The following is an 11,832-nucleotide window of genomic DNA, read 5'->3' as shown; positions in this document are numbered from 1 at the left end:
GAATTAATGTAGCTTATCTTTTGTATGGTTGTGTTACACATGTATCTCATTCAAGATCATAAAAAGTGGAGCATATATTCATAATTTAAATTTGATTTAAAACTAGTATGTTTTACTAAATATGCGGGCTTACTAGTAATAGAAAAAGATGGAAGGGAGTAGGAGACCTTGGCCTACATGTAGATGGGCTTGGACCTGTTTCTGCTACTCAACATGGACAAACCTGGTCATCGGGCCCGAAGCACGTGAGGCTTAACGGGCCTTCTTCCCTGCCTGCTTCTTCCACCTCCCCACCGGCCGGCCACCGTACCGTAGCAGAGCCAAGGGTTTCCGCCGCCGCAGCCATGCGCGCCGAGCGAGAGGCGAACCCCTCCGTCCTCGCCGCCGTCGAGTCCCTCCAGACCTACTCCACCGCCCTCTCCGATTTCACCTCCGCATGGAGCTCCCTCTACTCGGACGCCACCGCCCTCGACTCCGCCCTCGCCTCCCGCCTCCAAGGCTACTCCCAGCTCGAGCTGCTCTGCTCCGGGATGGACGGGCCGGGCCTCCGCGCGTACCTCCTCGAGCACAGGGAGGAGCTCAAGGACCCCGCCGGCGCCCTCGACCCCGCCCTGCTGGTGGCCCCCGACCCGGGTCTCCTGGTGCTCGCCGCGGCCGCGGGGTTCTGCCGCGCGCCGCCGGGCGAGGGCGAGGCGAGCGGGGACGCCAAGGTGTCCTGCCGCCTGCTCATCGACCTCCTCGACCGCATTCGCGCGCTCGGCGTCAAGCCGTCGCCGGAGGCGCGCCAGGAGGCCAGGGCCGTCGCGGCCGACTGGAAGCGGAGCAAGCGGATCGAGGCGCAGGTGGTGTTTAAGAACGAGACCATCGCCTTTCTGCTTCTCGTCGGGGTCTTTGGCTTGGTGCCGGATGTTGGCGGCACTGCCCAGGTGCTCGATTTGGTCGTATCCATCTCCAGCCGGGAGCGCGCAGTCGAGATCTTCCTCGGCCTCGGTCTCGACCTCGACAAGCAAATGCCAAGTAAGATACATTTTCCTCGGTTTACAAAAATTGCACTCTGTACAGCCACAAGTTAGACAGTAACTATTACCTGGCCTGAAGGGGAATGATCATTGTTGTGTTTGTGTTGAGGGAATTATACATCAACCGAGGCCTAGCTCTTCTACACGGTTTGCTATCCCTTAATGTAATTCGATCTAGCGTTCTATACCATGAGTAGGTGTAGTTCATAGATATGTGTAGCATCAGAGCAGATTGCCTCTGTTATTTCTGAAATTGGTACTGTTAACTAGCACTGGATTTGTATGTTGGTGGATGTGTATGCTCTAGACATTTTTGTTGTTCTCGAATTTGTTGATGCGTTATTGCTGAAACTTTTGCTGCTAGACAGTGTAGATGGAGTATCAGGTATCTTATACACGGGTAATATAGACACAACACAATTATATGCCCAAACCCCATAAGCCCAATGTTGATATTCTTCAGATGCCTATATTTCTATGTTCTTTTATTTTCCTTTGTGCCTAGTTGTTTCCTCTACATCTTACTGTATCATGTCTAATTGGCGTGCTATTTGCTTTTGCTAGGCCACTCCGGATTTAGGCTATTCTACTTCAGGTTTAGGATCTTTTTTTTTTTGATGCTGCCATTCTTCAGTTGTGATGTACATAACTCCATGCTAATATATCTCAACTTTGTATGTTAAAGACTGCCTGCATCAACCTTATATGTTAAAGACTGCCCGCATCAGTCTTGTATGTTAAAGACTGCCTGCATCAGCCTTGTGTGTTAAAGATCACCCGCATTCTGTGACCTGCAAGGGCTGTGATGGAACTTGTAGAAAAAAAAACCCAACTTTCAGGACTGGTTCGCGTATAAGCAATCTGTAATGCTGTGTATTGCTGTCTCTAGACCTGTGTCATGACTGAAGCGTCATAGACTGGCTAGCAAGCTATAAACAATATGTAATTCTGTGAATTGCTAGTTGGCATATAATTTTGCTGTTTATTTCAGCTTGCTATCTGCTTCTAATTTCTCGTTTTAGCAATCTTATGACGCTTGCTTTGCTTGTTGTCTAGTTTAGCAATATATCTTCCCCTATTATTGACCTCTGCTGCCTGTATAATTCTGTTAACCTCGCAGTGTCCTAATTCAATGCGCTTAGTTGGGATTGCAGTGCGCGTAATTGTTTCTTTCCTTTTTTTTGCCCCTCTTTTGCTCCCTAGGCACTTGGCAGTGTCCCAATTCTGTGTGCTTAATTCAGAATTGTAGTTCACTTCATTGTTTCTTTCGATTTTTCTTTCTTTTCTCCCTAGAATGCAGCTTTTGTACTCCATAGTTTTGACATCCTTTTGGATGGCAATGGATATCATTGACAGCTCTGTTCAGCATCATGAATCATAGATATTCTCCCTTCTATCAATGTAACCTGAGGAGATTTGATTATTTGTTTGGCCTATGCTGACTGATTTTCTTCAATTCGTTCAGTTGTGTAGCCTTCTGGTATGAGCTTTACGTTTTAAGAGTCACAATTTCATACCATTGTCTGTTCCACCTCTGATGTTTGGTAGTTCTATCAGCTGAGATAATGATAATATTAATCTTAATATGGCATTATTTTCTTTGCACAGTTCTCATTCGGTCAATGATAAGTAAAGGCAAACAGCTAGACGCGGTCAAATTTATCCAAGCTCTTAACTTAGTGCACAAGTATCCTTTATTGCCTATTTTGAGGTCATACATGAATGATGCGAAAAATGCTGGGAGCTTGATCCGCATCAGAGGGGGTGGTTCCTCTTCTCAGGTACAGCTCTGCTGTGGTATCATCTGTTCTGAACATAATGTATTTAAGTTTGTATGAACAGTTGTTTCTTTAAATGCTTTGGCAGGATGCAGGTGATGCAAAAGAGCGTACATTGCTGGGAGCATTGCAGAAGTTCATTAAAGAACAGAAATTAGAAGAACTGCCTATTTTGGAAGAAGCTAACAACCGAATGACACAGTTGGATCAGCAAAGTGCAGAGAGAAAGCGAGCAGCCAGCATTGCTGCTGCAGCTGCAGCTGCTCAGGAAGTTAGTAAGAAGCGAGCAGCCAACGCAGCTGCTGCAGCTGCTCATGAAGTTAGTAAGAACATTCTAGACTCCAACAAGAGACGAAAGCTTCCAGTGAATGTTGCACAGGGTTCCTTAGGCCAGAGTACCCGTTCGGTGGACACATTGAGTCAACAGCTCATGTCAAGGCAGAGCATACCTACAGTTGGAGTTCCAAATCAGTACCAAGTTGCTTCAAGCCATAACATACTTGCAGGTATCACTCATAATCCATTGCTTCCTGCTGGGAACCAGCGGCCCGTTGGTATCCAGAATCAGGCCCTGGTTGCACCCTCTGTTCAGACCCAATACAGTGGAGTGGCAGACTTCTATAATTTGGCTTCAATCAGACCAAGTGGTTTGAATGTTCCAAGTGCGACCACATCATCAAGGTCGAAGCTCTATTCTGAAGATCCCCTCGCATCGGTTTCTCGAGCATCAGATAAGAAGGGTTCATCTTACAGCTATTCTTTGTCTAATATGTCAAAGTATAATCCATAAATAATGCTGGCTGATACCGGTGGACTAACATGAAGCGTGGGTTTCTACCCAAGGCCTGTTTAGATGCTAAATATAGTTGTTGATATCTATCTATACATGCTTGGCTGCCATCATTTATATACATGCCAAACATCTATTGGTGACCTCAGTGCCAGAGCTGCAGTTTTGGGGTGCACCTCCAGGACACTTGCGCCGTGGGTAATTAAAGATTTCCCCGTAAGAATATATGTGTATTTGTTTGTCACAGGAGACACTTTAGCTAGTTTTTCAAGAGAACTAGACATGCTTTGAACTTGTCATTCCTTTTTGAAGAAAATAATATCACAATGACGCCTGTTTGGTCTATACATAAAACGACTACCGCTGCATAAATTTGCCTGTAGGGCAGGCCGTAGACAAGTACCAGAACAGTATCGATTACAGAACACACATACACCTAACAGATCAAACACACAAATCACTTTTCAGCACACGATACTTCGGCTGGATGACACACACAAGCAAATCCCTCTTACAAAATCCTAGTATTCCAGAGGAAATTCATTATCCTATGTCAACAACAAGCCAGGTGCCGGCGCGGCACAGATCAGCCATACATCCGGCCGTAACGGGTGATGAGGTCCTTGACGACCGACATCACCGTCCTGACGTACATCTTGTTCCTGATCCGCGGCAGCAAACTGTGGATCCGCCGCGCCAGCGCCATCGTCTCCCCAGGGAATCTCTGAACATTCACACGGTCAGACATGGAAGAAACATACGAGAGATTCAAGCTTGTAGCATGAGCTACTTACGTCTATGGTGGCATCGAGCAGCTTGTGGACGACGTAGTTGGAGTGCTTCCCCTGCACTAGTTGGGCGAGCTGCGCGTCGTCCAGGAGCAGAAACGCCGCGAGCACGCGGCGCGGCTGCCCCGTCTGCTGGAAGCACGCCTCCACGACGTAGCTCCCGTAGCAGTCGAGGGACAGGATCACGACCTCGTCGATGAGGCGCTCCAGGAGGAGATGCCTCATCTCGTCGTCACCATACTGCAGGACGTGCTGGATGAAGTAGTTGCTGCATGCCAAATGTATCAGTTTTAGATGGCTAGCTTCCACCGATCCAATAGCAGTAACAAAAGAAGAATGGCTATAATTTAGCCAAAACGTGTTCTATGTTTGACCTATTTTGTTGGGAAAATCTACGATATCAAGTAGAACAATACTGTAACAAAATATTTTAACATCTGTAGACCAAACGTCACACATCCACTCTAGATAGGTCTGACCATTCAAAAAAAGGCGTCTGGATTTAGTTTAAAATACCAGGCCTTCTAAATTTGACAAATTTTATAAAAGACAAAACATTCCACAATATCGACAATCAGTAACAAAATATATTTTGGGAGCAGCTAGGGCTCGGTTGACCGAGAGTTCGATCAACCAACTTGAGGCCTTGAGCCAAAAAAATTCTTACCGTATCTATTGTTCCATCATTTATTGCTAGTGGGATTTTTAAACTAGCCTTTATAAAGTAAGGAATACATGTACACATAACAATTGGACTTATAAAGGGATGGAAAAAATACAACTGCACAAAAAGAATCAAAATTGCACATATATGCAATTGCACATCCGGCCATGTGCAATTATGCGTCTATGAGAACAAGATATGCATATATTAAGTTGAACACACATGTGAAGATACATTCAAATTACATATATATGCAATTGCGCACATATATGTAATTATACACATATATATGCAAACTCCCATACAAATAAATGGCAACGGGTCCAAATTACACATGTATACGCAATTATGCATCTACCATGCAATTGTGCGGAAATAAAACATAGGTTTTCGGTTATGCATATACACAGTTGCATAACTATATGTAATTGGACATAATATTTTAAAAATGCAATTACATGATACCGTGCAATTCCACACAACAATTGTCTCATCTCCCATCGCCAGCGAATACATTGGCGGAGCTAAGGGGCAAAACACAAAATATCTATATCTAGAGGGCAAAGTGCTTAAAAAATTCTCTTCTAGGCCTTGTCTTTTTTTCCCTTCACTAATTCTAAAAAGTGGGGGGGGGGGTGGCCCCCCTGACTTGTACATAGCTCCGCCTCTGAGCGGATACTCTCTCCCCGTTCAGTGGCGGAGCTAGAGCAAAACTAATCAGGGTGCACTACTCTAGGCTATTCTAAAATTGCAATAGATTTTGAGCCACACGGGTGCACTAACCAGTGTCTAGAGGGGTGCACAGACTGTTTTTCATGCTAATTGCAGGTTTAATGAAAATTCTACCCTGGTGCATGTGCACCCTGCTAGCCTCAAGTAGCTCCGCCACTGTCCCCGTTGGCACAACCCTAACACTAAGAACACAGAAAGCTGACCATCAAACCCAACGCTAAGACTAGCCCACTGCTAACTACTAATCATGTCCCTATCCGATGCTAATGGTTGATCGAGCACTATGCTAGTTCTCGATCAGCCGAGAACTAGCAAGATGGATACAATTTTTTACTTCTACTATATTGTTTCTATAATTTAGATGTGGATAATTTTTTAACGTGCGAGTAATTCCTAGTCGATGTCATCTCTAATCTTATTTGCAACCCACATTGCAAGTCATGAACATCATGAATCACCAAGCAATCCAACTCATGCTAGCATGAATCATGGTGCAATCCTATGATTTGAGAGTAGACTGGAAATTAAGCTAGAATTAGCAAAACCAATTTTATAAATTATTAATTGGCTGGAAATTTATATACGGCTTAACTTTTGGAGAAAGGGGTATAGTGGTAAAGAGGGCACCTGTACTGGCCCGTGGCGATGACGTGGGCGTGCTCAAGGAGGATCTCCTGTAAGTCGCGTAGCTCGTCGCCTCTGGCTATGGCGTAGCACTCCACCAGGCACCTGGACCCCAACCCAGTCTTGGAATTGAGCAGCGAGCCAAATTTGTCGATGGCGTCTTGCACCAGAATCTATAATCAACAAATATACGAGTTGAGCTAGCCAGCCGTCTGTCACCACGTACAGAGCAGGCATGCACGAGTTGAGCTGAATTTACATACCACGCAGTCCTCGTAACGCATGGTTGCAAAGCAGTGATGGAGCACTCGGTCTCCTCTGTCGTGCTCCAGCACGCCTTCACGCAGCAAGCGGTCCACCAGCATCGCGCACAGGTCGGCGTACGGCGCCGCCGCCGTCATCAGCTCCTTTAGGCAAGTCTCCCTGCAAGAACCGGCCGTATGTCCAGTTACTAACGGAGCAAGAAGCCAAGAACGCAATGCTTCGAGCCCCAGTTTTGGTTCATAAATTTGATTGAAATAGAGCGTTTCGTACCCGTGATCGTGCTTAGCTAGTCGCAGCAGCGAGTGCCGCCCGTTGGGGTTGTGCGCGACGGCGGCGGCTAGGACGATAGCTCTGACCTCGACGTACCGCCCCGCGCAGGCGCGAAGCAGCGCCGCCAGCACCTCGCGGCCCTCCCTGTCGTCCATCAGGTCGTGCACGCGGCGCGTCGCCCCGGCGAGCACGCTGCGCCGGATCCGCTCGCTCCCCTCCTCCTGGAGCTGGAGTAGCCGAACCACGTGCGCGGCCGAGTTCGGGAACGTCACCAGCTGCAGCTCCATGTCGCTGCAAAGCAGCTGCGACCGGGTTTCCTCCAGTGTGTGGCTCTGGCACCGCCGAACCGCCGGCGCTTGGGCCCGGATCGCTCTCAGCCTCTGGTTGATGCTACTGGCGTAATCCGGCACGGTCTGGTTGGCGATGGAGCAATGGTGGTAGTGCAGGCTACTGCTGATCGCCGATGGCGCAGGTTGGCACTGCTGGCTGGCGCTGGCGCTCAACGAGGAGGAGGCCGCGACGGACTGGTACGGCCAGGGGCTCTGCGTGGGAACGACCAAAGCGTTAATGGCCGGCGCCCGGCTCAATGAGCCCATCTCCTCCAACGGGTAGTAGGCGGGCTGGGGCAAGAACTGCCGCGCGGCCTGGAGCCCTTGCATCATCCGATTCAGCGCCCCGTAGCCCTGCTCTCGCGAGGGCGCCGCGTGCCTGTGCTGCTGCAGCAACATCTCGTGCTCTGGCGCCGGCGAGGGGTCGCCGAAGCGCACCGCGTCCAGGAAGAAGCAGGCGAGTTCAGCCTCTCGGTTCGGATCCATGGCGTGCAGCTGAGAATCAATCGCGCTAGCTGGGTATTCTGGAAGTCGATGGTGTACTAGGGCATACGTACGTCCCTTATACGTGCTGAACCTGGGAGCGATTCACGAGTCAAATTCAGATTTGGGCAGCTGCCGGACTCTCCTCCGTGCCGCATACAAATCGCAATCCCAATCGAGAGATCACAGCCAAGTTCTCCCCTTCCAAATAGTGCTGCTTTGACTCGGGTCAGCAATTCAAGTCATACGTGGTCAAAACATCAGCCAGAACAGGTCGCGCGGGCATGCCCCTTTCTTGATATGTCTGTCCTCGATCTCGATGTCCCAGCATTAAGGGCATCTCCAACTAGGCGAGGAATTTCAGCGTTCGAAAATGTTCGCGCGCGTCCTTTTGCGTCGGTCGAAATGGTCGAAATCGACCGCGTGTCCGTTTGCGTCGGGTGACTGCAGCGGCACGACGCATTTTTTTCTCGACTTCCATTTTTTTATAACATGAAAACATAATTTACATAGTTGAACACATGGGAAAAAAAACCCTAAACGCTTGCGCCTACTGCTTCTCCTCGTCGTTGTCGAGCACGACGAGCTCCAGTACCAACCACAGTCAGTTGGGAACCGGCAGAACGTACGCGGGGCGCGCCGGCGGTGCTGGAGGTGGAGGAGCCCAGTCCTGTGGCTGTGGCGGAGGTGGAGGCGCCCAGGGCTGTGGCGAAGGTGGAGGCGCCCAGGGTTGTGGCGGAGGAGGCCAGGGCTGTGGTGGAGGTTGAGGAGCCCAGGGCTGAGGTGGGGGCCCTCACGGGTTGTACGGCGGAGGTGGAGGCGGCGGTTGTGGCGTGGCCGAGTCCTGTAGCACCATTCGTAGGGATTCATCCTCCGACAGGCCCGGCGGCATGATGCCGGTGGCGAACCTGGGCAGCGGCGGCTGCACAGGTCGGTCGTTCTCCGAGACGAGGACACCGAGCCTCGCGATCTCGTCATCCGTCATGTTGTCCGGGTACTCAAACTTGCGGCCCTCCGCCATGGCTAGCTGCCATTCCTGGAAGATGCACGCGACGTAGTCGTCGCTGTCGTCCTTGACCTCCTCGTTGTGGTACGCCAACGCCTCGATGTAGTAGTAGTCATCGTCGTACTGCGCAGGCGTCATCGCCTGCTGCGCACGTGTCGGTGCCTGCTGTCTTCGACGATGAGGCACCAATGGACGGTCGAAGGGAAAGTCCCTGTCGCCCATGAACCTCGCCCTCCTCCTCTGATCCCTCTTGGACACGAGCCAGGTGCGCCAGCTGTCGGACTCGATGGCGTAGGCGGGATCGGCGCGGAGGTCCGGCAGCAGGTACCGCCTCCTTCGCCAGATCTCGGCGCTCCTATCTGGCTCGCGCGCAGGCACGGGAAGTACATGCACCCGCAGTAGCTGAGCCGCCAGCCGGCAGGCATGTGCACGTCCCCCCAGGCGTCGCACGGCGCCCAGTTTGCGTGCATCAGCCTCCCCACGCTGACGGGCAGCGGCACCCTGTTCAACCGCTCCTCCTTCTTGGTGCCGCTGCCGGACGTCTCGAAGTCGTTCTTCTTCTTCCCCATGGTGCTGCGGCGGTGGTGGTGGGAGTGGAGGTGTGGGCGATGGAGGAACGATGCCGGTGGACTTTTAAGGCCAGCCGCGCGCGGGAAGCGATGCCATTGAAGACGGCGCAGAAGCCCAGCCGCCGCCCGCCAGTGCGCGCGCAGAAGAGGCAGCCGCGGCATTGATGGCGAAGGCTGCGGCGCAGACGCAGAAGCGATGGCCGCGGAAGCGATGCCCTCGATATAGGCTCGCTTCCAGGCGGGCCCGGTGGAGATGCGAGCGGTCACTTGGTGCGTCCGCGCAGCGTCCGCCGCGACGCATTCCAGGCGCAAATATGCCCCGGGTTTGCGTCGCCGCGGACGGCCATGTCACGATGCGTCGCCCCGCTGGAGGTGGTACCAGATGCATTTTCGGCCCGGGCAGACGCAAACGGTCGCTCCGCGACGATTGCGGACTCTCGCGTCCGTTTGCGTCGGTCAAAATGGTCGAAATTGTCCACGCGTCCGTTTGCATCGGGGGTAGCTCCAGCGGCACGATGAATAATTTTTTTGCATTCATAAAGTCATAATTTACATTAATAAAAAAACATAAAAAGGCCATAAAGGCGTGGTAAAACTAGGTACTGCCTACTGGTCGTCGTCGCTGACGAGGTCGATGAACTCCGGCGTCGGCCATGGAAGCAGGTACGCCGATGGTGGAGGAGGTAGGGCAGGCTGCGGCAACTGTGGCCAGGCCGTCGCCTGCGCAGGAGGCTGTGGTGAAGGTGGCCAGGGATCCTAGGCCGGAGGAGCAGTCGGAGCGCGGTCGTTGGAACGCGTTGACGTGGCCGGAGGAGTAATGCCGCGACGCCGCCAAGCTGCGCACGCTCGCGAAAGTCGAGGCACGCCATTAACGTGGCCCTGAAAAGGCTGCAGCGCGCCCGTAAGTAATGCCGCGGAAGACGAATCAGTTGTGCCCCCTGCCAGGCGGGCCTATGCGAGGGCCGGGCCGACGACCGCTGCGTCCGCAGAGACGCATACCTGGCGCATATTTGGGCCACGTTTGCGTCGCCGCGGACGGCCCGGACACTATGCGGCACCCCGCTGGAGGTGGTATAAGACGCATTTTCCGGGCGGACGCAAACGGTCGCTCAGCGTCTGTTTGTGCCGCCCCGTTGGAGATGCCCTAAGATCTAATTTACATAACTCAAAATTAGCCTAAACACATTTCAAAAAAAAATAGCCTAAACATGAACTCCTAATCTGATAATGTAAAGAGAGGCCACCATTGCTTGATGAAGCCATTAGTACCTGCTCATCGACGTGCGTATTGGTACGACCAATGTCCGCTGCTCTCTAGAGCAGTGGGCAACGGTGACTTTCAGGCTAGCTATAGTGCTAGTATCATAGCTAGTATCATGCACATTGGTTCCACAAAAATGCTGATGTGGCAGCTAATTAAGGAGGAGAGAGGAGATTAGAGTAACATAGGTAGATACTGTATCGCATGTCACGAGAAAAGTTAATGCCGAATAAATCTTGTGCACAAATTTGCATTGAGATTTTAAAAAGTAATAAATATAACATGAGTATGATACTACTTCATGATACTAACCACTATAGAGATAGTATCATACTACCTCCGTTTCAAGGAATAAGGCGTCCTCGTTTTACGAGTTTTTTTTTGACCAAGAATTACTTCAAATAGATAAAAATTATTTGTATGAAAATAATATTATTAAAAAATGCTTTTCAATACGAATCCAACGATACTAAATACATATAATATAATCAAGATTTTGTTGCTCAATTTTTATGGTCAAAGTTCGTCTTGAAATACGCGTGCGCCTTATTCCTTGAAACAGATGTAGTATACAAGTATCATATGCATGATAGATACTTACCACTATTACCAGCCTCGGGACGCTAAAGACACACCACCCAGGGTGTGCTTAGCGAGGGAGAAAGCCTTCTGGTGTGGGAATTTCAGGAACAGAGCACCGTGTGAGATGGTCACCTTAAAGTGGCCGGCTGTTCACTTTTATATCTTCCGCTAAGGCCTTAAAAGTTAAAACCGAATCCAAATTAACGGTAGTTTGGATTATTCTAATGGCCCTATTTCCATAATCAAATCAAAGGCTTTCAAATACATCCATGTCGGCTATGTGTGTTTCTTAAACTGATCGGGCGGTAGTCCTTTGGCAAGCAGATCCGCCAGCATTGACTTAGTGTTTTAACATGCTCGATCTTAATGGTTTGATATTGGACTCTATCTTTCACAACGTGATACTTTATGTTGATGTGTTTGGTAGTACCACTCCTCAACTTGTTGTTACTTGAATAGAAAACTAGAACTTTGTTGTCGCAATACAAAGTGAGTGGCTTTGAAACACTTTCAACAACTCTTAAATTTAGGATACAATTGTTAAGCCATACTGCCTGGCCGGTTGCCTCATAACATGCCACAAACTCATCTAAGAGTTTTCTTGGAGCTTTTCCATTAAATGGCTTCTCCTGCTAGGGTGAAGATATAACTTGAAGTGGATTTCTTAGTATAC

General features: G+C 50.0%; 1 protein-coding gene across 1 annotated transcript; it reads left to right on the top strand.

Annotated features, from left to right (window-relative positions):
• Positions 1-320: 320 nt before the first annotated feature.
• On the top strand, positions 321-3,810 carry LOC124701671 (FRIGIDA-like protein 4a). The gene is made up of 3 exons (XM_047233766.1): positions 321-1,017; positions 2,628-2,800; positions 2,886-3,810. Exons 1-3 carry the CDS (start codon positions 345-347, stop codon positions 3,585-3,587), a joined length of 1,548 nt encoding a protein of 515 aa, XP_047089722.1. The 5' UTR covers positions 321-344; the 3' UTR covers positions 3,588-3,810.
• The last annotated feature ends 8,022 nt before the right edge of the window (positions 3,811-11,832 follow it).

Source organism: Lolium rigidum, chromosome 3 (assembly GCF_022539505.1).
Source record: "Lolium rigidum isolate FL_2022 chromosome 3, APGP_CSIRO_Lrig_0.1, whole genome shotgun sequence".
Lineage (NCBI taxonomy): Eukaryota > Viridiplantae > Streptophyta > Magnoliopsida > Poales > Poaceae > Lolium > Lolium rigidum.
The sequence above is the reverse complement of the archived record's forward strand: the minus strand, read 5'-3'. Positions and strand labels throughout refer to the sequence as shown.

Excerpts from the sequence above, each read along its gene's own strand:
- LOC124701671 (XM_047233766.1), top strand. The coding sequence starts at position 345 with ATGCGCGCCGAGCGAGAGGCGAACCCCTCCGTCCTCGCCGCCGTCGAG. Across the intron at positions 1,018-2,627 it reads CCTCGACAAGCAAATGCCAA|TTCTCATTCGGTCAATGATA; the intron begins GTAAGATACATT and ends TTCTTTGCACAG. Across the intron at positions 2,801-2,885 it reads GGGGTGGTTCCTCTTCTCAG|GATGCAGGTGATGCAAAAGA; the intron begins GTACAGCTCTGC and ends ATGCTTTGGCAG.